Consider the following 25,077-nt stretch of genomic DNA (forward strand, 5'->3'; position numbering starts at 1 on the left):
CACAAAGAGGAAGCTCTAATGAAGAACCTATGCAGTTGGGGTCAGCCACCCGAGGGCCTTTATCTCCTGAAGAGAGATCCCGTAGAAGAACTCAGGGATTGTGTATATATTGTGGCTTGAATACCCACACGGTCCAGGAGTGTCCTATCACTCCCCCAAGGCGGTCGGGAAACGTCAACTCCCGGTCGTAGGAGGAACCGCGTTCCGGGATCCTAATGTGTCTTTAGGTTCCTCTTTGAACATGCCAGCTTCACAAGGGAGCCAGCATTCTCACTCTCTAATGTTGGTTCTACATATCACTTTCTCATTTGGTACCGAGAAGATGACCGAGATTCCGGCACTTATAGACAGTGGCGCAGCCGGAAACTTTGTTGATGAAATTTAGTCTAGACAACATCAGTTACCTTTAGTTTCAAAAGACGAAGCTATCCCGGTGGAGAGTGTAGATGGTAGTCCTCTAACCTCCGGGCCAATTGTCAACCAAACCAGTCCGTTAGCTATGTCTATCTCTACACACGAGGAAGTTATTACCATGGATGTGATACGAACTGCTCATTACCCTGTTATCCTAGGACTGCCTTGGTTACGGAGACATAATCCCTATATTAATTGGGCAGCAGGTTCACTCTTTTTGGGTTCTGAGTTTTGCCTCCATAACTGTCTGGGAAGAACTAGCACGATATGTCATCCACGACTAGAGGATAACAGACAAGTCACAATTATCGGTTCTGTAATCGGTCTTCTTCTCGAGTACAAAGAATTTTCTGAGGTCTTCTCCTCCTCCGATTACTCTTTACTTCCCCCTCATCGCAGAGATGATTGTGTAATTGATCTGATCCCAGACCAGCCTTTACCCTTCGGAAGGATGTACATACTTTCCTCTTCCGAGAAGGTTGCTCTTAGGGAATACCTCGACCTCAATTTACGAAACGGACTCATTACCGAATCTACATCTCCAGCGGCCGCTTCTCTATTCTTTGTGCCCAAGAAGAATACTTCTGAACTCAGACCCTGTATAGATTTCAGGGGATTGAACAAGATCACTATTCCAGACAGATATCCGATGCCTTTAATTCCTGATATCTTAGAGGCTGTCAAAGGAGCCCGCATTTATACAAAGCTGGATTTAAGGGGCGCTTATCATCTGATCAGGATTAGAAAGGGAGACGAATGGAAGACGGCTTTCCGGACACCTTTTGGCCATTTTCAATACCAAGTAAGGCCTTTTGGATTGGCCAATGCCCCGGCCGTCTTCCAGCGACTTATGGACCACCTATTTTCCGATCTACTATTACACACTGTCGTCGTCTACCTGGATGATATCCTGATCTTTTCTAAGGATTCCTCTGAACATCAAACCCATGTCCGAGAGGTATTATACAGAATCCAGTGCAATTACTTATTCTGCAATTTGGAGAAATGCTTCTTTCATCAGTCCCAGGTGACCTATCTGGGTTATATCCTTTCGGCACAATGTATCGCAATGGATCCAGACAAGGTTAAGGCAGTCCAGAATTGGGCTAACCCTCAATCTATCAAAGAGATTCAACGTTTCGTTGGATTCTCAAATTTTTATCGTCGGTTTATCCCTAATTTCTCGGCCCTTACTCAGCCTTTAACTAACCTTTTGAAAAAAGGAGTTCCATATGTCTGGAATGAAGAAACTCAAAAAGCTTTTGATACCTTAAAAAAGAGGTTCACATCAGCACCCATACTTATGACACCTGATCAATCACGCCGTTTCATTCTCGAAACGGATGCCTCTCAGTATGCCTTGGGTGCTGTTCTCCTACAAGAAGATGATCAAGGGCTAGAACGGCCTATTGCATATTTGTCCAAAACCCTCGCTCCAGCAGAATTGAATTATACCGTTCTCGAGAAGGAGCTATTGGCGATCAAAAGGGCTTTCGAGGAGTGGAAACACTTGTTGCTGGGAGCACAGTTTCCTGTAGAGGTCCGTACCGACCATCAAAACTTAAGGATTCTCCAATATGCCCAGACCTGTAGCAGCCGTCAGGCCAGATGGGCTCATTTTTTCTCTCCTTTCAGGATCCTATTCTCTTTCATTCCCAGAAGAAACAATTTGCAAGCGGATGCCTTGTCACGAAAGGAGATCTCTTTTCAATGTCCAGTCAAACCAGAACCTATTTTTCCCCGCGGTATCCTGAGCGTTGAAAAGAAATATAAATCTACAGATTTTCTCAAATGCTTGTAATTAAGTTCTGTACCCTCTGTCCTAAAGAGGCTGACCAAGAAGGAGTTGAATCTTCTGTCTAAAAAGGACAGTTGCTATTTTCATGGGAAACAGGTCTATGTACCCACTAAATCCTTACAAAAGGAGGTTCTAACTATGTGCCACGACTCAAAATCCGCAGGACATAGAGGTAATGTGAATACCCGCGAATTAATCTCCCGATACTTTTGGTGGCCATTAATGCAGAATGACATTTTCACATACGTCAGGTCTTGCCCTGTTTGTCTGCAAAATAAGAGCCCTAGACATTCACCCTTTGGTACTCTGGTAAAGATGCCAATACCTACATGGCCTTGGCAAATCATTTCAACAGACTTCATTGTGGATCTCCCTATCTCCGAAGGATGTTCAACTATTATGGTTGTTGTTGATTCATTCACCAAACTGGCTCATTTTCTCCCATTCGACGGTCTTCCCTCGGCGGCTCAAATGGCTCGAACCTTCATTTATCGTATCTTCTGTCTTCATGGCCTACCAGAGACTATAATTTCGGATAGAGGTTCCCAATACACGTCCAGATACTGGAAGCAAGTCTGTCGAATTTTGGGTATCACCCGGGCTTTAAGTTCCGGTTTTCACACACAAACCAATGGTCAGACCGAGAGACTAAATCAGACCCTAGAAGGATACCTTCGGAGTTATATATCAGCAGCACAAGACAACTGGTTGGGTTTGTTACCAGTGGCTGAATACGCTTATAATAATGCACACCATTCAGCAATTAAAACCTCTCCATTCTTTTGTTCCTATGGATTTCACCCTGCCTCATTTCCTGACAAGAGGGTTATGAATGACAAATGTCCGGACGTGAAGGTTCTCCTGAAGAAGATACACCAGGGTCAACACGCAGCCTCTCAGGCACTTAGGACTGCTCAAGAAAGAACAAAGAAGATGGCTGATCGCCTCCGATCTAAAGCTCCGGTAATACAACCTGGAGATCTGGTTTGGTTATCTTCCCGATTTTTGCCTAGACATCTTAGACCTTCCAAATTCTCACCTAAATTTATTGGCCCTTTTCGGGTGATTTCAGCAATAGGAGCTGCAGCCTTTAAGCTGAAACTTCCCAAGACCTGGGCACGGATACATCCGGTCTTCCATGTCTCTCAGCTAAAACCTGACATTAGAAGTAATTTCCATCCGGTGGTGTCTTTTCGTCCCCCGCCAGTTATTCTTGATACCAATGCAGAGTACGAAGTCTCAGACTTGTGTGATTCACGTATTCACCGTGGAAAATTACAGTACTTAGTGGATTGGAAGGGCTACACCCCTTCTGATCGTACTTGGGAATCTAAATCCAGTATCTATGCCCCACGACTAATCAGACAATTTCACAAGAATCAACCTGGTAAACCAGGGGGTAGTGACTTTAAGAGGTGGCATACTGTTACAGCTGTCCACTTGGATCCCGCTGCTTCTCGTAGCCAGGTTTCACTTCCCGCTGTTCGACTCGGGATCGGGACTCCCAACATGGAGGTACCCGAGACTACGAGCAGCACAGTTGTTCGTGTTCACCGGACCGCACGGGTAACCCTGCCCCCGATTTACGGGAAGGAATATCCGGCAGCTGGAGCTTCGGTCCTACGCGTTGCTTCTCTCCTTAGAGTCGCGCAGCGCATCGTGAGTTCGCTCTCTCCTACCTATCTAAATTCAGCTATCATTGACTACTGATTCCAACCTTCACTTTCACTTACTTCTTCCTTTGTTCTGAACTCGTAGAAATCTCCATTGCTATCCTTCCCCTCCGGATCGAGTAGACGATACCTTCCTGTTTTCACAGCTACGTTTACCGGTAGTGATTCCTCACCTTCTAGCATTGAGTCCGGCTTTCTCGTGGAGGTCTCTCTTTCTTCTAATCTTGTTTTTGTATGAACGATCATTAGGACGTAACATTCTGCCTTCGGTTTCTACTTGTGTTAACCGCTCATTCTGTGCTTACCCATACCTCCCTGTGGCTAATTCATGTGGGTAAGATTCATTCCAATTCCTACGACTTCCATTCTGAACTGTATCTTAAAACGTTCCCTAATCTGTTATATTTGGCAATAGGCTACAGGTCTGCATTTCCCATCAGATAGAAATACAGAAACCTAAAAAAGATTAGGTCTGTCAGGGTAAGTCTCCTTCTCTTATACTCCTCTCCTTCTGACTTGGAAATCTGGACCCAGACTTACCTTTTACCTCTACTCTTCTCTCCCAGAATCCTACCTGATAAGACTACAGACTACATTCCAAAAGGCGTGATCCTTCAGCAGTCGTTGCAGGAATCCACGCTCCCCAGCAGCACATCACAGGGTTTTTTCCCTTGGGGTTTCCCCTGGAGATTCCACTCCAGCCTAGCCTTTTGGCTGGGTTTGAGAGGGGTTTTCAGGTAATTCCCTCTAGCTTATATCCCGAGAAGGCTGACTGAAGAGAAGGTAGGTGTCATTCATAATTGCCAAAAGATAATCTGCTTTTGAGTGCTTTATTTTTATAAGGTTATTACAGGATCTCCTGTGTTGGGCCTATGAGGAGAATGTGATTATAGAGGAACCTTTTTGGTAACCCTGGCTGGAGAACAGTAGTCACAGATTCTTCCTTCATAGGCTGGAGAGCTCACATTAGTGTTCTTACGATCAGCGGAATTTGGTCCCCATCAAAATCCAGACTACACATACACTTTTTAAAGCTGAGGGAAATCAGACTGGCGCTGATGGCCTGTTTGCCATCCATACAGGGAAACAATGTTCTGATAATGATGGACAACACAGTGGCCATGCACTACCTCAACAAAAGAGGAGGTGTAGCTCTGGTTTTGGGCACTATGAAACAGGATTTCTCTGTCAGCTGGTCACCTAGAATAGAATGCAAAAGCGGACCCTCTGAGCAGGCAAAGCACGGTTTTCCACAAGTGGAAGTTAATTCAGGAAGTCCTTCTCGAGTTCTTCTCCCTTTGGGGAACGCCCCAAGTGGATCTGTTCACGTCCAGTTTCAACAGGAAAAGCGACCTGTTCTGCTCCAAGGAATTTCCTCAGAGAGAAGTTCTGGGGGTACGTGTTCATAGTGGACTGGGAATTTCCACTCTTGCATGCATTCCCGCCAGTCCCCGTTATTCCTCATGTCATGAGGAGGTTGAAGAAGTTTGGGAAGTCCATGATCCTGTTTGCTCTGGATTGGGCCAGGAGTATGTGGTACTCAGACCTTCTAAACATGTCCATCTGCCCTCCATTCCACCTCCTCCAGAGAGTGGACCTACTCTCACAAGAGGAAGGTCCTCTCTTCTTCACCCAGAAATCAGAACTATGAACCTTCATGCCTGCTTTCTGAGAGGTCTTGTAAGACGAGATGGAGGTGCTGCTTTCGGCCTGAAGAGCAGTAACAAAAGCACTATACAGCTGTCGTTGGAACACGTTTTGCAGATTGTGTAGAGTTAAAGATATTGATCCTTTTACTTGCAATACACCTACAATGCTTACTTTTTGCAGCACCTAGCCAATCAGGGCCTATAGGATGCTATCGTCAAAGGTTGCCTGGCGGCATTAGCCATCTTTAAAAGCATGCCAGAGCAACGCTCTTTAAGATGTCAATTGTCATTCAATTCTTCAAGCAGTTGACAAATACGTTCCCATCGGTCCCCTTTCTGGTCCCCTCCTGGAATTTGAACCTTATATTAACCTTCTTAATGGGAGCTCCATTTGAACCTCTCCATTCTTGTCCACTCAGGGTATTAAGCTTGAAAACAATCTTTTTGGTAGCTATCAGTTCTGCTCGTAGAATGAGTAGGGTACAAGCCCTGTCATGTAAACCGTATTTTAGTCCCTCCTTCCTTCTCAAGGTGGTGAAATAATTCTACTGGATTTGTATCCATCTCCTCACCCTTTTAAGGATGAAGAGAGGCTTCATAGGCTAGACCCAACAAGGATTTTTAGCATCTACATTTATAGGATGGCATATGTCAGACAAGATGGCCAACTATTTATTGGTTATACAGGGAACACAGCCATGGCCAAACAAACTTTATCCCCTTGGATCATCCTATGCATGCCAGAGTGCTATTCCATTGCGGGAAAGGATGTCCCTGAAAACCTAAGAGCCTATTCCACCTGGGGAGTGGCTACCACTTCAGCGCTTCAAAGAGGTGTTCCAGTGCAGGAGATGTGTAATGCTGCTAACTGGCCATCACAACACACTTTCTCGAAGCATTATTGTTTAGACACTCTGTCTGGTCAACCGCTCGTTTTGGAAGAGCAGTTCTGCACAAAGTCAATCAATAGTGACAAAAATGCACTTTTTCCACCTCTGTTTCCAAAAGCTCTTATGGGAGTCCATCAAAGATGAGGAATCCGTGGGAGGACACAATCCAATATAAGAACAAATTACTTACCCCCTGGAATGTTCTTTCTACTGGATGTTCCTTGCATGGATTCCTCATCGCCCTCCCATTGTAGTGCTCTGACTGTGGGTGCATTTTTTAATACTCTCTCTTTCAACGCCCATGCAGGTCATTAATCCTCAATTCGCCTGTGCAGAAACAGGGAATAACTTGAGAATTGAGGCAAATGGTCGCAATGCGTGCTATTTAAACTGCCATCGACATCCCGTCCAGATGTGGGAATGGTAACCATCCAGGGACATGGACTCGATGCCTGTGTTGTCAAAAATATTTCCGAGACTGCAAAGCAGGATATGCATATATCAAAGATGTGGAATCCGTGGGAGGAACGGCCAGTAGAAAAACATCAGCCGGGGTAAGTAATTTGTTCTTCTGGAGGATCCTAGACCACTAGAAGTACTGACCATTTTTTGTCTTGCGATTTCTCATTTTAAGCAAGCATCTTTCTTGGCACTGGCTTTTTTGGGGCTGCCCCCATGCTTACAATGCACAGCTTCTTCCATCTGTTTACTCCCTATCCTTATTAGGTTCAAGAGGCCCAGAACTCATATGTTTAGACTTCCCAATCTTCAACTCTTTTTCTGATGTCTTGTTCGTTTTGATTTTTGAATCAGTTTTGAATGCTCATTATTTTATTTTAGTTAATTTGTTTGTGACTGTATTTTTTTTCAGCACACCCTGCTGCTGTTTGGTCAGGCTTGCGCTATGCAAGATTGTAAAATAAATCAATACAACGCATACTAATACAAAGGGGAAGGAAACCTACAGAAAATCACCATACCCTGGCCAGTGTCCAATGCTCATCCGACAGTCAACTGATCCGCCAACAGTTGGTTAAATCCTAAAATCATAGTTTGGTCTTTGGAAGTTCAGGAGCCCAGACTCTGGAATACTCTAAACAGTAAATACCTTCCATATGGCTAATTGCAATATACCCTCAAACAATGTTTCTCAGCACTATCTATGATGAATCCAATACTCTGAACTGAGCATAAGCTGGTGTGCTCTGCTCTTCTGAACCTTGTAATGCTCTGTCTTATAATTATGCAATATAGTTTCACATCAAATCCATTAAATACTGTACAAATATCGGTACTTTTCAAAAACAATTCAGGTCCCACAATTTCAACCAAATGTAACCACAATTTCAACCGGATGTAACCACAATTTCAACCAAATGTAACGGTGTACCTACATGTAATGTCAAGCAAAACTACATGCACCGAACATGAAGCTGCATCATGTCACTACTGCATGTGGTTATGCATCATTTTGACTCCACACATGCAGCACACCCCAGCCTCAGGCAGAGTAAATGCCACCTAGATAATATTAATGATTAGTCAACTCTTAGCAATGTATGTATATATAATATTGTCACCACTTCATTGAACTGAGTCACCAGTCATCATCCTGGTTATCCAAATGGGTTCCTGATGGTCACTGGAGCACATCCCCAGTTTATGAATATGCAACACAGTATGTGTTTTTCTTTATTTTTGTGATATTTTTAGAGGGCAACGCCAATGAAAGACTGTGTAAAAGTGAACTATTTGCACATTAATATAGCTTCAAACTACTTCTTTGCAGAGCTTCCCGAAAGCATGTGCTTTGAATTTGACTGTGGTGCACAGATTCAACTTGGATTTGCAGCAGAATTTTCTAACGTGATGATTATATACACAAGAATAGTGCAGAAACCTCCAGAAATAGTACTTTGTGAGGCTTACGTCACTGACTTCCCACTGGTAAGCTATACATTATTTCTATTCTCATGTTCTGTTTTTCTGTAACATGCTTTCGAAAAATGTCACCTTTCAAATGTCTCCATAAAATGGCTACAGTGTTTTGCACCTCTCTTTGAGAAGATAGAGTGGTATGTGGGATGCAATCTTTGATTTTCTTTTTATCTTTTTACATTTTTCATAAAAAGATGTGTTTTGTGCTCTTCAATAAAACACTAGTCTTTCAAGCCCTACATATTCCCCATGTGTGTAAACTGGCAATCGCATTATTTGTACCATAAAATGCTTGACATGCTTGTTGTGTAGGTCTCCACAGGGTTCGTAATTGAAGGGAACTGGGAGCTATTAATTTCTGCTTGTAGCTTAGACGAGCCGTGTTAGCTTGACACCAATCACTGCCAGGAGCTACTTTTGACCAACTGATGCCAAACAAACACACCTATGTGAATTTAACACCGTGTGTTTGGGATCATCTTTAAATAAACATTATGAAACATATATACAACATCTAAAACATAAAGGGTCATAAATAATAGATACAATGGGATTGTTCCATTTTATGTGGAAGTTAGATTTGTAGGACGCAATGAATGCAATAGCTCCTTGTTTCCCTTTGGTAGCACCTGGTCACTGGTTAATGATGGATACCCGGAGCTGCTTTTGGCTCCTGCTTTTCCAATCTCAATTTCGAGACCTAGCTCCATATGTTCTGCTGTCTTGTCCCAACAAGTGCCCTATGCCTGCCTTTTCGGTCTGAGATTAAGATGCAATTAGATAGAATTCAATACAATTGGTCACCAGCATGAACACAGTGACTGATATTGTGACAGAGATGAGCAGAACTGGATATTATGCAAGGGCTTAGATCTGCACTGAGCTCCGTTGTTAGGAAGGGGTAGGATCTTCCAACCCTTCTCAGATGCTAGAGCGTAATCAATGGGTTACTAGACTGAACGACACATTCTACTTGGACATCATTTTGCATTCTAAAATATCATCACGAGTTGGCAGTACTCCTCATCCAAAGCAGTAGTTTAGCCATGGAGCCCATCATTTCCATTATCTCTTATGTATAGAATTCCAAGTCTGACTGGCTCAGAAAATGGACCTTCTGGAATTACTGTTGCTGGTAATACCAGCAACGGATTACCGGATGACCAAAACCCCTGCGCCAGTACTACCGACACAGTGGTGATATCGGCGAAGTATAATTATGGATTTACCGATAATACTGCCAATAATTAGCCGGTATTACGGGCAAATCTCAAACCGTGATATCATCACTTCAGAGCAGCTGATAAATGGACACAGGTGATGTCAAACAGGTCACAGGTTCACCCAATCCACCTAAGTGCACAACATGCACACAGGAAGACTACTAAAGGGCCACACCATTCCCAAAAACACTTACCAACACATCCATGCTACCATTCATTGCTGCAAACATGGACCTGCTGGAGCGACATGCTGATTTGCAGCAGCTGGGGCTGGAGTACTAGCAGTGGCGACAGGAGGCCAGGGAGAGAAGGAGAAGAAGGAGGAGGATGCTGCAGATGGGGATGCAGGTTGTGAAGAGGAGGAGGAGGCGTGCAGTGATCCCATGCACAAGGACCACTCCATGGACCCTCACGGACACACAAATCCTCACCCAGTACCGCCTTGACAGGGATACCATCAGAGAACTCCTCATATACATCCAGGAGGACCTACGGAGCAGGATCGGCATCAGGACAGCCATACCACCTTTGGTAAAGCTGGTGTCGGTCCTGGATTCTTCAGAGTGCTGGTGCAGATGCTGAAGGCCCTCATGTGGGTCAACACATTGCCCTCGCCACCACCCTGTACCAGCTCAATGCCATCAAGGCCCGGTTGCATGGCATTGTGGGCATGCCCACTGTGGTAGCAGCACTAGATTGCATGCATTTGGAGATGGTGCCCCTCCATGCCTCAGAGGTGGTCTACAGGAACCAGAAGCAGTTCCATTCCCTCAGTGTCCAGGTGACCTTTGATGCCAACCTGACCATCACGCACTGCTGTGCCCTGTCCCCAGAATCAACCCAAGACACTATGATCCTGCAGAACAGCACCCTGCTGGTGTACATGGCGTGTCACAGAGGCCAAAGGACCTGGATGGCGGTTGGGTACATGTACGATTCCATCTACCTTGCAGTTTGATTGACAGCCAGACCGGCAAGGGAGGGGGGGGTGATCCAATGCAACAAATGCATTTCCGGAATGCGCACTGCACATGCAGGACCCAGCAGCGCACCTCTAAATTGGCAGCCCACAGCACAGTGGTAGCACATAACTTGAGTAGTAGCAGTCACTGAGCAGGCCATTACAACCCCAGTGGGACATCCCCACTAAATGTACTCCTGGTACCAGGATGCAACACCACCCCTCCCCCATATTGCAAAGGCAGTGCATGATCAGACATAGCCACTTAGGGTCACCAAATGCATGTCCTTGGACAACACGCTGAGCAGTGCAAAAAGCATGCGAGAACTGGAATGTGAAACACAGTAGCACAATGTGAAATGGGACACAAATGCGCAGACTGACCATTGTAATGCCAACATCATAGGCAATGCCGTTACCAATTAACAGTACTTGCACCTGTTTCTCTGCACCTTGTAGGTAACTCTGGATACCCACTGCTTCCGTGGCTGATGACCCCCCTGAGGAATCCCCAGACGCCACAGGAAGTGGCATACAACTGTGCCCATATGAGGACCAGGGTGGTGATTGAGCAGACCTTCGGCCTCCTGTAGGCCCGATTCAGGTGCCTGCACAGGTCTGGGGGTGTGCTCATGTGCGGGCCAGAGAATGTGGGACAGATTGTATTGGCCTGTGTAATGTTCCACAATGTCTGCATCAGGTGCAAAATACCCCTGCCTCCTGATCTGGACATTCCTTCCCCAGAGGATGATGATGATGCTGTGCCAGTCAGTCACATGCACCCACGCACTGTGCGTATTGAGGCCAGGGATTTGTGCATGACCCATCAAGAACTAATTGAGAACTTTTTTCTGAGTACCCCCTTCAATCAGCATTTCCCTTGCACCTTACTGTATATCATGCACAATCACAGTAAAAAACACTTGTTTGAATAAATGGAAAGTCCAGTAATTGATTCAAGTGAAAACCGCCCCCCTACCCATACACCCCCCTACCCAAACACCCTCCTACCCACACACGCCCTACCCAAACACCCAGTAGAGCACCCAGTCAGTGTCACTTGTGGGCCCTCTTGGCCATGTGGGTCTTTCCAGAATTCTGTGTAGGCCGTAGCCTGTGTGACCGGTGCCTCGGACTGCCTTACTAAGAGCCCTCAGTGGTGGTCACCGATGTGACTGGGTCTGACACCCTTGCCTGCATGTTGTCCATGCAGAGTTGTACTGATTGTCTCATTACCTTCACCATGGAGGAGACAATCTTGTTCCCCTCCATCATTCTTTGTGCAAGGGCGAAGAGGGCTGCGGTTGCACAGCCTCAGGACTTTGCACTCCTGCGGCTGGAGGCCTGCATGCACTCCCTCGTCAGTCTCATCTCAGTGAGCTGTTCTTTTGCCCTTCTGGGCCTCAATTGAATGCAGGTGTGCATCAATGGTACTGAGCCTGGGTAGTGGTAGTGGTGGGCTAGGTGGTGACAAGGGGCTATAACAGACAAAGGGGTATGTCGTTCCATCGTCATTGTCGTCATACTCCTTCTCCTCCGTTTCAAACCAGCCATGATGGCCTGTTGTCTGCTGTGCCTGTGGTGGACTGGATGGCACAGGAGAGACAGTGGGACCACTAATCACACATGTGTGGTGGTTACAGCAGTGCCACATGCAGCAGTGGGTGGCAATGGTGCCAGTGGCGGGACTGATGGTGCCGGGGCTGATGGTGCCGGTGGCGGGGCTGTTGGTGCCGTTCGTGGGGCTGATGGTGCCGGGGCTGATGATGCCTGTGTCGGGGCTGATGGTGCCGGTGGCAGGGCTGATGGTGCAGGTGGCAGGGCTGACGGTGCCTGTGATGTGACATTTGTACTGTCCTGTTTGCTTTTGCAGGTCTGCATGTAGCTGCTCTGCCTGATGATGATCCGTCAATGTCAGAGTACTGAACATGCTGTTAGTATTCTGGGTGTCACGGCTGCAGCCTTGCATGTCATTTATGCCACCTTGCGTGTGTACTGCTCTTGTCATGTAGCTTCTCTGGTCTGTTGCCTCCGATGTGTGCATCTACATGTGGATGGTGGGTGGTGGGAGTGTACATTGCATGTTGGTCTGCCAAGGTGGCCTGGTGTTGTGTGTGCCTTGGACCTACCATTTGTGTCCTGCCCTCCCTTGAAACACGTGTGGGACTGTACATATTGGCAACAGTGCTTGTGCAGGGCTACTACTACCTTCATCCCCTTGCATGTGTCTTGGATCAGGCCATTTGGTGTGTCTGACATGTGTAGAACTCTCTGCCTGGGGATGCATGTATTTGGATGCAGGAATGGCATTTACATTGGGATTGTTGGATTTACCACCATCACCTTGGGTCCCAGCTCCAGCCTCTGCCGTCCCAACAGCCTCAATGCCCTCCAAGTGCTCAACGAAGCTGCACCTTTCCTCCAAGGACATAAGAGTGGGGGGTGACAACGTCCCTCCTGCCTCGGCTGAGGATTGCCTCCTGTGGGTGGCGATGATCTTGCACACCCTCGGCGCCAGTCATCCCAGCGCTTGTGGCAGTCCCTGGGTGTGCACCGGTACAGTTCCCACGGCTGTCATCCTGTCCGCAACCTCACGCCATATGGCGATCTTCCATTTCTGACTTGTCTTGCGGTGTCCAGCCCTAAAAAGCTCATCAGCATGCTGGACTACTGTGTGCACCAATGACATGTGTTCAGCTTCAGAGAACTTGGTTTTCCTCATGTGAACGTTAGGAACACGTGCCTTCCTTTCCTCGGACATGATTTTGCCTCCTCTCAAAATGGATGCCAACAGGAAATGGGAGATTGAGAGTGGAATATGTTTTTCAAGATGGTCACTGGCGAGATTCTTGTTCTGTCGGTGACACTATTTCAGGCACCGGTAATACCGTTGCCTGTAATTCTGGCACTGGTAACTGTTGTACTGGTAATTCCGGTGCTGGTAAGTCGGGTGCCAGTAATTCCAACAGTTTTTAACACTATCTGTGTTGCTGGCACATATCTGCTGGTGATACCGGCAAATTGCTGTAGTTGCCAGTAATAACAGCAAATTGCTGCAGTTGCCGGTAATACCAGCGTGCTAGTATTATCGTTACCGGCAGGGGATGTGAGTGTCTGCAGACTCGTGATATGCCAGTAATTCCAGCAATCGCCCCGCCGGTAACGGTAATACCAGCACACCAGTGTTACCACCGTTTTACAGGAATACTTGTAATGAGGCCCACTCTCTTTTGTTTACCAATTCCTCCCAAAACCAACCAGCTTTCACTGCCATCCTGATATCCTTCATGAAATGTGAGATTGAATTGCTCTCTATCTCCATTTGTTTCCGGATGACACAATGAAGTAAGGAGATGAGTCACACCAATGCCTTCAAGGAACAACTCCATGACTCTCAATGTCAACTGAATGACCTACTAAGGGAATCTCTGTAATCGCATACACTGAAGGGATAACTATGACAAACCACACAAATAATGTGTCTGGGTAAACGTTTATAATTAAATTTGTATAATCCATATTAGATTGAACTTCTTTTTTGCCTACAAATCGTGTACAAAAAAAATGCCTACTATTAATGGCTAGTGGCCAATCCAGTTTACATCTGTGTTCAACCAAGAATGAAGACCTAAAATGGTATATATCAAATAATGTATTAAATAATATGAATGCAAATAAAATGCTTGTACAAATACAGTATTTTTTACACTGAACAAACAACATACTAATGTCATTCTAAATTGTTAACAGATGAACACTATACATACATAAAATACTTTAAAAAACGCATGAATGCTGGACCGCAACCTGTTTTGTCAAAAAGCAGTGCACTAAAGTCTAGATCTAATATTCCTGCTCAAATCTCCCAAAGTGTCCATGCTGCGGCAAATAGTGGACCTACTGCTATATTGTCTGTGGTCCATAAAAAGTGCAAAGTGCCAGTGGAAAAGTGCAAAGTGCCTACTAGCTACATTAATTAAACCATTGGCGACTGCGCTCAGTTCAGTCTGGACTCTTTATTCTGTGCATTGGCTAGTTTCGCCAGAACGTCGTCTTCATCGGGGATAATCTTCCTCTGTGCTGTGGCATTGAGGTACTCTTAATGGTCCAGAAGTGGCTAGTATCTTACGAACTCTACACAAACTGGCAAGAAGATGATCTTGAAAAGCTGCAGTCTTCATGCATACAGTCTGGACGGTGAGCCAAGTAATGCAGACTGGCCTGCTTCTGTATACAAGGCAGCATTGTCTGAATGGAATGCTGGTGCATTGTCTGACGGAATTTCATAATTTCATGATTTCATGATGTAAGCTTCAGACTTGTCTGATTCTGTGTACTGGGTAGCGTTATCTGAATTGGACGTGTAGTGGGATCTCAAGATTCCATGTTTTCACAGGAACGTTATCTGTCCAGGTCTGCAATCAAGACAGACGCCATACCTGTGGAGAAATCCCTCCTACACAAGGTCCAAGATGTCATCACTTTCTAGAAAGGACTGAAGTTTAGTAACAATAATAGACTCCAGGATTTTAGATGAATAATGTGAGGAACCTTGGGGCATTCTCCCACCTGTTCCCCTTGTATCCTCTTCTCAGGTGGCCAGAGAAAGTCCATCAGTTTTGGATCCGGACCCTGGGGGTGGAAATGCAAGGGAGGATCACCTGGATGGAGGGACCATGGAGAGTGGGGAGAGGATGTCTTCAGACCAGACACAGTATTTCCCATTCCCTTTTTCTGATGAGCCTTCCATCACAGAAATCTTTGTTGGATACAGGGAAACCCCATCATTTTCTTCTTTTAAAAATGACTCTGAAATATGCCATCTGTATAAAGGGACAAGAAAGTGATCAATAAGGAGGACACCTCCTCATGTGAGCAGTTTAGACCTGCATCCACTTTCTCTTGTTAATACAGGAGAATGTCATGTCAGAGTGCACCCTGGCCTCCCTCTCCCTTTATAGGTTATCAGTCTGCCCCTATTTCATGCATACACACACACTGTCCCACATTCATATGCCTTTAAGACTGGGATGAGGAAGAGGCAACTAGGAGTAATGAACACTTCATTTTTGCACACCACTCTCGTACTGAGACAAGGAAGAGGACTGTAGAACACCATTACCATGGTCAGGCATGTCCCACTCATCAAGGTAATTGGCGTCAGGCAAAGGACGTGCACCTGCAGCCAGTTGAAAGGCTACAGGTGTATATAAGGTGAAACAAGCAAGAGTCAAGGAGAGACCCGCCTGGTGTGAGAGATCCGCCTTAGGAGAAGGATGCAGCAACCCGAAAAGGAGCAGGCTGGGGAGGGGCTAGTGAAATGGACTGTGAGTGCTGCACAAGAGCGAGGAAGATGCTGCAGCCTGAACGGGTTGTGAGAAGGTCGGGATCCCTGCAGAACCAGGTGCCGCGTGTCCCCCGCTGGACCTGGGGGACACTGAAGACTCCATGGAGCCGCCAAAAACAACGAGAAGGTTCGGAAGAGGCGAGTGATGCTCATCGGAGATCCCAGCGAGTGAAGGGGGGAGTGAGAGACCACAGTAGAGAACACAGAAAGCACCTGGAGGAGCTGTCCTGTACCAGTGAATGGCAGAGAGCGAATAGTCACTCTCCAGGGGTTGGGGTTGGGCACAGGAAAATGCTGTTCTGATGAAATCTAATGAAAAAACGGTTAGGAGACCGAAGGAAAGATTATTGATTGCTGAACAAGCTGCATAGTATTTTATGCGTTATTGAATACCGAACTAAGGAAATGTTATGCAAAGTACATGAATGAACCGCACGAGTAAAATGAAAGTGATATGCATTTCGAATACAGTGAAAGCAGGTAAAAGCCATTGATGGACAATGTGAAAGTATGAGCCAAATCAAAATCTATACTGAGGGCTTGCGAAGAACTGAAAAGAAAATTATAATCACTTTTGGATAGTGTGAAAGCAAGGTGGTGACAAGGAAGACACTGTGATGCTGGAAATGCATCCGAGGGACAGGGCCTCCGTATCCTTGTCCTTTACTGCTTTTTATCGTGTGTTATGTCATGTTTTCCGCGCAGGAGTTCATGGGGGACTTCTGGCGGTGCAGCTCTTTCTTTTGGTTTGGTGAACGGACCCGTGGGATACCCTTATGGCACCCATGGGTGGGGGTACAACCCTGTGCCCCAAGTGTATGTTTTTGGGCACCTGTGGGTGGCCCTCAGAGCAGGGTATGGGCTGGTGGCAGCTCCATGCTGAATTTGACAGGTGCGCGGAGTATCCTCCATTTTTGGATACCCCGGCCCTGCCATTGGGGTCAGTTGATTCCTGAAGGAAAACAAGATGGCCCCGGTGGCCTCTTGCTTTCTACTACCCATTACCTTGTTTTCCCAAAGTCCTGGGGAGCCCTGACTCTGTCCCTTCCCCCTGACTGGCTGTTGGCTGGAAATGCCATATATGGTGTAGTTGTGAAGGCCCGGCCAGACTAGCTGGAGCCTTCCCGGTGATGTATGTTGTGGGTACCTCCTGTGGGTGGGACCTGGGTGAATAGAGTGTGTGACGAATATGCATTCTGTGTTGTGGGTGTCTAGTATCTGGTGGTTGACACAATGACTGAGACAACCCTGCCTGAAACCGGTATGAATGCAGCTTGGAGTGTTGAATGGCTCTGTACTTGTCCCAATATACATAACTTGTTGTGAGTGTCTGGAGAGAAGTGAATGGCCTGAATACCTAGTGTGCCTGATTGGCTGCCTGCCTGCATGAATGCCTGTAGTCGTGATTGGATGCTTGAGTGTGACCCAGCGGAATGAATGGGAGATCAACAGTATATCTGGGGACCTCTCACTGCTAGGAATCGTGTTCAGAAGCTGAAGTCCACTACGACGAGTAACTGGAGTAACTGACGCTGGACCTTGAAACCCCCGCTGGACGAGAAGGAGTGCTGTGGCTCTCCCTTGCAATCTGAAGGCTGCTGTGTTTCCAAGGACGGACCCAGAGAGGACCTGGTAAGGCGCCCTCTTCCCGAGCTACGAGGGACCATCGTGCACAGCTGATCTTTGCCAACGCTTCCTGGTAGACAGACCTTCGACAGGCTGCCGACCCGATACGGGGACTGCTGCGGAACTCCAAGGAGAAGCACTCGGACTGTTGTCCGCCACTGTCGACGACCGCCGTCGCCGACCGGATCCGCCGTACTCTCGGTTGCCTAAGAACTTCAATTGATCATCGGACGCTCTCATCTGCATCGTCACCCGCTTGTCTCCCGCTGGAGAAGGCCCGACCGTCGGCGCGCTCAGGAGCATCCACCGGTGGGTTTCCCGCCACCTAAAGACCACAGAGACGCCGACGACTCGACGCCCTTGCTGGGCCACAGTTCTTCATCATCTCTTTGCGGTCCAGAACTATCGTCACAGAGGTGCCCTGCACGCCTCTTCCTTGCAGGACGCCAACGCTCTGTCGTCGATGAGCACCGCTAGGAACGAAGCTGCCACTTCCCTGCCGTAGTTCACCCTGTTCACCGTCGGACTTCGACGACCCGTGACTCCTGCCTTAAAGGGAGGGCACTCAAGAAGAGCCGTCGATTCCCCGACACCGAACGCCAAGTTCCCCGACACCTCTCGACGATCCGTGGCTCCTGCCTGAAAGTGAGGCACTCAAGAAGGATCGGTTGACGCATCGTCAGAGAACTCTACTCCACCAGGTACATTGGGGGGGTAAAACCTTAATAGGAAGAAGTAAGACTATCGAACATTATATGGACTGGGCTTGTGCTATATATCTTTATTTACAGGTTGCCCAGGTGGGGGGATCTCCACACAGAACTGTGCCTAGTGGTAGGGGTTAGTATTCTGCCTATTGTTTCAACCATCTTGCGTTCCTTCCTATCTCTATTGCTGGTTACCTCGTTATTAATCTGTGTGACATTTTAACCGTACAGTTGATGCACTTTAATGAGATTTTCTAACATTAGTGGTACCACTTTAGAATTGTATATATTTATCATTATTGACTTCCGAGTACAAAGTGCGTTATTGTGATCGTGTACATACCTTTGAATATTAATTATATAAAGACTGTGTTTTCAGTAATACAGTGTGTGGACATTCCTTTGTGGGAGTTCGGGGACTACACCAGCCTGCATCACCTCCTGAGAAGCTAGGCCTTGATTGCTCGTCCATTGCTACCTTATAGAGAATCTCGGCTGGGGTCTTCTGTGCCTCTCCTCTACCATATAAAAAGCGGAAGTACAGACACCCCCTACCAGTATTTACAGACACCCCACGAAGTGAACGCTGTGAAAGTCACTTTGTGGCAGAGTCAAGAGACTGGCAAGTAGAAATAGAACAATTGACACAGGTTCAAAGAGGGAGCCTGTGTTGGCAAGGAAGTCCAATGAGAACAGTGTATATAACAAAGAGGCAATTGCTATCGGTTGCGTGACCTGTAGTGGGTGGACTCTGTGGTCCGACAACTGCGCCTAGACCGAATAACCTCTACTTGGAGTGAACGAAGGAAAGTTAAGATACTGATGCTGTTGTACCTATCAAGTATTAAAGTGATTAAAGAAAAAAGAAAGTTAAGTGAACTGTTGAAAAGCCTGAAAGGTTGCAAACTTGGTTTGGAATACTTATTGAAAGCCAAGAGAGAACTGACTGTGATTTTGAAGCTAAAAGAGCTGCCTTCTTGTGGAAGGGAACCCTCAAGACCTTTTGGAATTGTGCAGAACTTGGGGAAGGGAAACCCAGGAAGTGGGCTGGGGCTTTCTGGTCCCAGTTCACACTACTGGTGCCATGATGTCTTGTGTGCAGAAGTACATGAGAGCCTCAGTGGTACCTGCTGGTGTGCTTGAGTGGGGCAGATCTCATTGGCCTTCTGGGTGCGAGCACCCACTGGACTTGTGGATATCAGGAGGGGTCCTGAATGCAAACCCACCGATCAGCAACCGGTCTGAATCGACCTATACACTGAGCCAAGTATCCAGAAGAGCCAAGCAGACCCAAGGACTATCCGGAAACCTCGCAGAAGATGGTTGACAGCCTAAGCCCGCTAAAGTCCTGGTAGAGCCCTGCTTTGCGCTCAATCCCTGAAGACCTGTTAGGGTGCTTCAACTCCTTGGAGTGGTAGGATCAATCACTCTCAACACCTCCTGGTTGCACTGCAAAAAAGTTCCTTCTCAAATCCATCCAGTGGACTGGCCATCTCGAATCTTGGCACCCGTGCAGGATCATTGAGCTATCAGGTTTTGTCTCGAGCATTGGGGAAATCCTAGCCTGCACTGCAAAGCACCTTCTTGCCAAATTGTGTCATCCCAGCGTGCGTCAGACAGCGAGAGTTGGGTGCGCCTGCATCACTTGGTAAAGGTCACTGCTGGTGACTTTCCCGCCTTTCTCAAGAGTCCTGAGACTAGCTGCATTGGTGCTTTCTTTATCCTGCCATTGTTACGAGAGATAAACCTCCTGTGGTAAAACGGACCTCCATCTCCACCCGCAACGCCTGTGCACTTGAAGCTAAACCAAGGGTGGGAAATCATACTCCAGGCAACCCTTCCAGACATGCCAAGTTTTGACTCGGAGTGAGCTAAGGGCAGTGAGTAATCAAACCACTTACGGGTGGCCCCTAGTTCATCCATTGCATTTTTACGGATCCCTTGTGGTCCTTGCCTTGGCTTGGGTAGCCTTCGCTTCCTAAAGCCCTCCAAAAGTTGGGAATAGCTTTGTTCTCTGCAGAAGATCCTCCCCTGACTCTCGGAACCCATTTTCTACACTTCAGAATCATTTCACTAACTTTGCCATCCTCTTGAATATTGTACTTTGGATCTTTATGCACGATTGAGTGCTTTTACGCACACATCTAACATTGAGCACAACTCTCCAATCTTCGTAGGGCTAAAAGTTAGGGTTATCCATCTCTGAAGTTTGCGAATGTGATAAAGTGTGCCTGCCTATTTCCCTTACAGGTTTTGGCGGGATTCCGCACTTTACTGCATTGACCAATGTGACTGTACCTGTATTTTACATAGTGTGTGTTTGAGTGGTGATATTACTGTGTTTTCCATTATCCACTTTTGTTCTTATGCCTAACAAATTGTATTTTTCTGATATACTACTGTCTAAGGGTAATTTTTGGTGTCTGTGTGTGTTCATCAAAGACCTCAGCTCACTCCCACTCCTGCGACTTAGCCTTGACTGCTCTCCAAGCTACCGTGAATTTGTCTGGCTATCTTCCCAGAAGTGTTCCATGTTTCACTAAACAAGGTTGGCCTCCTACACATCTGTTCACCAGAGCAGAATTTAGAAATCCATTCTAACAAATTAGTGTACACCGGTGGGATAAGAACTGAGGTACTTTGTTGTTGCACACTGGTATAGTACCTGTATTACAGCTACACAGTAACACTGTGTCTTTTGTTAGTTAGTAATTATAAACCACCTGCTAAACTGGAATCAGTCACTGCTATTACGTTGGGTGCTTCTAAATCTGAAAACTAAGAAGGCTATGCGTAGAAAGAGGTATCAATACCTCTGGGACAAAAACTGAGCTAATCCAAAAGATTGTAGATTGGCAGGAAAGTAGAATTGTACCTCTTCCCCCCTATGATTGTGCAGAAGGTGCTGGGGCTGCTCCCAGTAACAGTCATGATGTGTCTGTTGCTACCATCATAGAGAGAGGACGAGGAAGATGTTCTGCCCAATGTATCCTCTATTTCCTCGGAGGCTGAGGCTGGGTTAGATCTCAAGAGACAAAAGCTTCGGCTGAGAGAAAAGGAACTTGAGTTTAATATGTCTAAGCTAGAGATGGAATAATTGGAGAAACAGAAAGATAGGCATCATCAGTTGGAGCTTGCCAAGCTTCAAGCTGCCAACAGCTCCTCAAGTCGGTCTGGGAATGGTTCTGGTCCCTCCTCACATTCTAGATTTCCTAAAGATCTGCCTAGTGTCTATGATGAAAAAAATGACATCATGGACTGGCTGACTGTGTTTCAGTATGCATGTGAAGTGCAAGAGGTAGCTGATAAGATTGCATGGTTGCTCAGTAGACTAACCAACTCTGGCTGCAGTGCCATTGTGGACATGCCAAAGACTAAGAGGGAAGAATTTGCAAAATTGAAGCAAACCTTGATCTCGAAGTCTGGGAAGACTCCTGCCAAATACTTGAAAAGATTCAGGTAGTACAAGAAAAGAGAAGGTAGTACTTGCATCACATATGTTACTGAATCTTTAAAAAACGTGACTGGTTGGGTGGAAGGATATAAAGTTACCACTTTTGAAGGCATTATCCATTTGATTATGCTGGAACATATTTTTGCCTCATAAGAAGCATCTGGCTGACTCCATGGAGATAGATCCTAAGAAGTTAGCCACTGAAGCATATTTATGGGTATACTACAGGGTGTCCCATAAGGACACGCCTGGTTCTGGGAAGCAGGAAGAAGGAAAGAAGCAAAAAGAGAAAGAGGGTTGGTCATCTGAAAAATGTTCATACCATCAGGGCCATGAAAGGTTTAAGAAGGGTAAGTCACATGACCATGTTACGGTAGTGGGAGTAATCATCCCAAGCACATCTCTGGTTATTCTAACTCTCCCCATGTCCCGAGACCAAGTGGATCTTGTGTGGCTTATGGGGACAAATGACCATATCAAGGGGGACCCATATGTAAGGTCAAAAGCTTGGAGGTCCACTCTGTCGATCTGACCTTCTCTCATGATGAGGAAGAAATACTCACAGGAGCATCCTTCTCTTCTGATTCCTTACTCTGTGGGATAGGTTCAGAAGTAGTCTTAGTTTCCCTGGGATCCTGGGAACCTAGAGTAGCTGAGGCATATGCCCCCATCCCTGAAAGCATTACTTTAAGTATATTGTCTTGTTAGATGGTGTAGACACCTCTGCCATCAGGGACATAGGGACACAGGGACACTGGGGACTGGGGACACTGGGGCCAGCAGAACTGTAGTGGATTCCACTTTGCTAAACCCAGAGGAGCTAGCCAGAGCCCTTCTGATGCCCACTAAGTTGGCTGATGGACCCCCTTTCAAGTTTCAAGCGAGGTGATCAGCCTATTCTGATCGGAGGCACCCGCGGCAACAGCCAAGGGATCCGCAACATTCTAGGGGACTAGGTAGACACTCTCCACAGCGGATGAGGAGACTGCCACAACCCAGAGCTGAAGGGCCATGGAAACGTCCTGGGGCAGTGCCGGCATTCGAGATCAGTATCGGTAGAGGATTACCCCATCTCCCGATTGCTGGGCCTCCTATGGAGTGCGAGGACGCGCGGGAGGCCCATTAGGTGGGACCACCAGGAGGAAAAACACACAGATCCACTGACGGAGAGGCACATATGGACACAGCACTCCCAGAGACTGGGCAATACGGACCTTGCCGCATGGTGAGCCCTGCTTACATCCAGGACATAACACCCATGGAACAGAGATAGACAGTGACAGCTCGGCATCAGCGCGGCAACCCGCTTCGCTCGCCAGGACTGCCGCATTGGAGAGGAACTCTGGGGGGATAGGGGAACCCCTACGCAGTTTGTGTGGGGGACACTGGGCCCCAAACACCAGCAGGGTGAAATCAGAGGAGACCGGGCTCACAGACAGATCAGTGAGGCTCCGCCAGCCCGGGCCAGGAGAGACTGGCATAAGAAGGAACAGAATAGCGCCAGGCAACCAAGTTAGCATCCGCAATAGCCAGGCTCCGAGTGCCACCCTGAAGGATGCGGGGAGCTCAAAATACCCAGCAATGAGGACTACCACGAAAGGGGAAGGAGTCCTCAGGTCAGGATACCACGCCGGAGTTGACCTCCAACAGCGGGGCTCCACACCTGACCGACAGGGTGGAACGAGGAGGGGGCGGAACAAACAAACAAACGAGGCAGGCGAGAATCGCTCCGCGTACGATCAACCATGGAGCCGGAGATCGTAAGGCAGCGAAGCCGCAGGTGAATATTGAACATGTAGGAGGGCACACCCCACTCTCCTACAACAAAGTGAACAATACCCTCATAGGGGGTCCATGAAGGAATTTACCAGGGACGTGATAGAAATCTCCTAGGTCACAGGGAGTGAGGCATAGCCGCTGGATCTCACAAAATAAGCAGCAGCGCCGGCTCAGGTACACAGCGCATGGACAAGGGTGCAAACTTAGGCACAGGTGGGGTGTGGGTGAAGACACCCCCTGTGTGAACATTGACATAAGCCGGACGGTTGCTGCACTGAAGCCCACATCTTGGTATAGGCGGCAAAAAGGGCTGGACTGAACCAATAACAAATATACGTGGGAGGCCACAACCCATTAAACAGCCACAAGGTGAACACTGCAGATGAGGCCCAGACCCCACAAATGCAGGATCAGAAAAGGGTAGCCATTAGTAGCAGATGCCGCAGGGTCTGGCATCAGACAGCACTGGGTCAGAAACAACCCGCTAAGAAGAGGGTGGACAGCTGAACGAGGAAGGCAGTTAAGAGACTTACCATCTTCAATACATACCGGAGAGGCTGGGGCCTCGACATAGACGCACAAAGGCCACAGGTGCAAACATGCCAGACAAACAGAAAGGAGGTAAAGGGAAGAAAACCATCATGAGTCGTTCGCCTGGAAGAACGAGGACACGCAGCCCGAGACACCAGTGGCCGCATGGCCACATCCAACCCCACACGGTGGGAGATCAGACAAGTGGAAGGCAGCATATTGGAGGCCATAGAGGCCCTTAAAGCATCGATAGAGGGCAAGCTGGATGCAGTGATCATAGACGTGGGGCTCCTCAGGCAAGACACAAGGAACCTAGCGGAGGGAGTGACAACGGTGGAACAACAGGTGCAGAGCAACACAGCAAACGTGGTGACCTCCCAATCCCAAATGTCAGAGGTACTGGATCGAATTAAGCACATTGGAACGCAGAGTGGAAGATGCAGAGGGCAGAGCCCGATGCAACAATGTGCACATAGTGGTGCTGCAAGAGGGGGAGGAAGGCTGAGACCCCACGAAAGCTTGCTGCTCCAAGAAGTGGGGGCAGGAAACCTGTCTCAGGGCTTTGTTGTGGACAGGGCGCACAGGGCTCTGACCAGGAGGCTCTGATTGCGAATATTATGGACTTCAAAGATCGGAAGAAGATCCTGACATTCTCAAGGGAGGGTGGGGTGATAACGAGGAATGGCCCAAGGAAAACCATCTATCCGGACTACACGGCACTAGTGCAAAAGCAACGGGCACAGTTTTGGCCGACCAAGGAGTGCCTTCGGGCTGCGGGTGTGAGATTCATGTTACTATACCCTGCCAAACTAAAGGTGCTGCACAATGACAGATCACACATCTTTCAGACCACAGCCGATGCCCAAGAGTGGATGGATCAGCAAGGGATCCCACAACCAAGGGGAGGGGGGACAAGAGAAACAGAAACTCACCTCTGTGTGAGTGAGGAGTTGGGGAACAGGATACCTTACGGAGACATGGACCGGCAAGTTAGACGGATGAGAGTCTACACAATTCTTGAACATGCCGGCAATAGCTATGAGAAACCCCACAGAGCAACAGAACTTGAGAACTTGGGGAAGTGCCC

The 25,077-nt window shown here is 47.4% G+C and overlaps 1 protein-coding gene across 4 annotated transcripts in view; it reads left to right on the plus strand.

Annotated features, from left to right (window-relative positions):
* The window catches only part of MALT1 (MALT1 paracaspase), a 1,429,839-nt gene that overhangs the window by 1,301,427 nt on the left and 103,335 nt on the right, over nucleotides 1-25,077 (plus strand). For all 4 annotated transcript variants that reach the window (XM_069627057.1, XM_069627059.1, XM_069627058.1 and 1 more), the window contains one exon: nucleotides 8,214-8,371. In XM_069627057.1, coding sequence (XP_069483158.1) covers nucleotides 8,214-8,371 — 158 coding nt within the window. The remainder of the gene's footprint in view (nucleotides 1-8,213; nucleotides 8,372-25,077) is intronic.

Source organism: Ambystoma mexicanum, chromosome 6p (genome assembly GCF_040938575.1).
Source record: "Ambystoma mexicanum isolate Mex_15411 chromosome 6p, UKY_AmexF1_1, whole genome shotgun sequence".
Taxonomy (NCBI): domain Eukaryota; kingdom Metazoa; phylum Chordata; class Amphibia; order Caudata; family Ambystomatidae; genus Ambystoma; species Ambystoma mexicanum.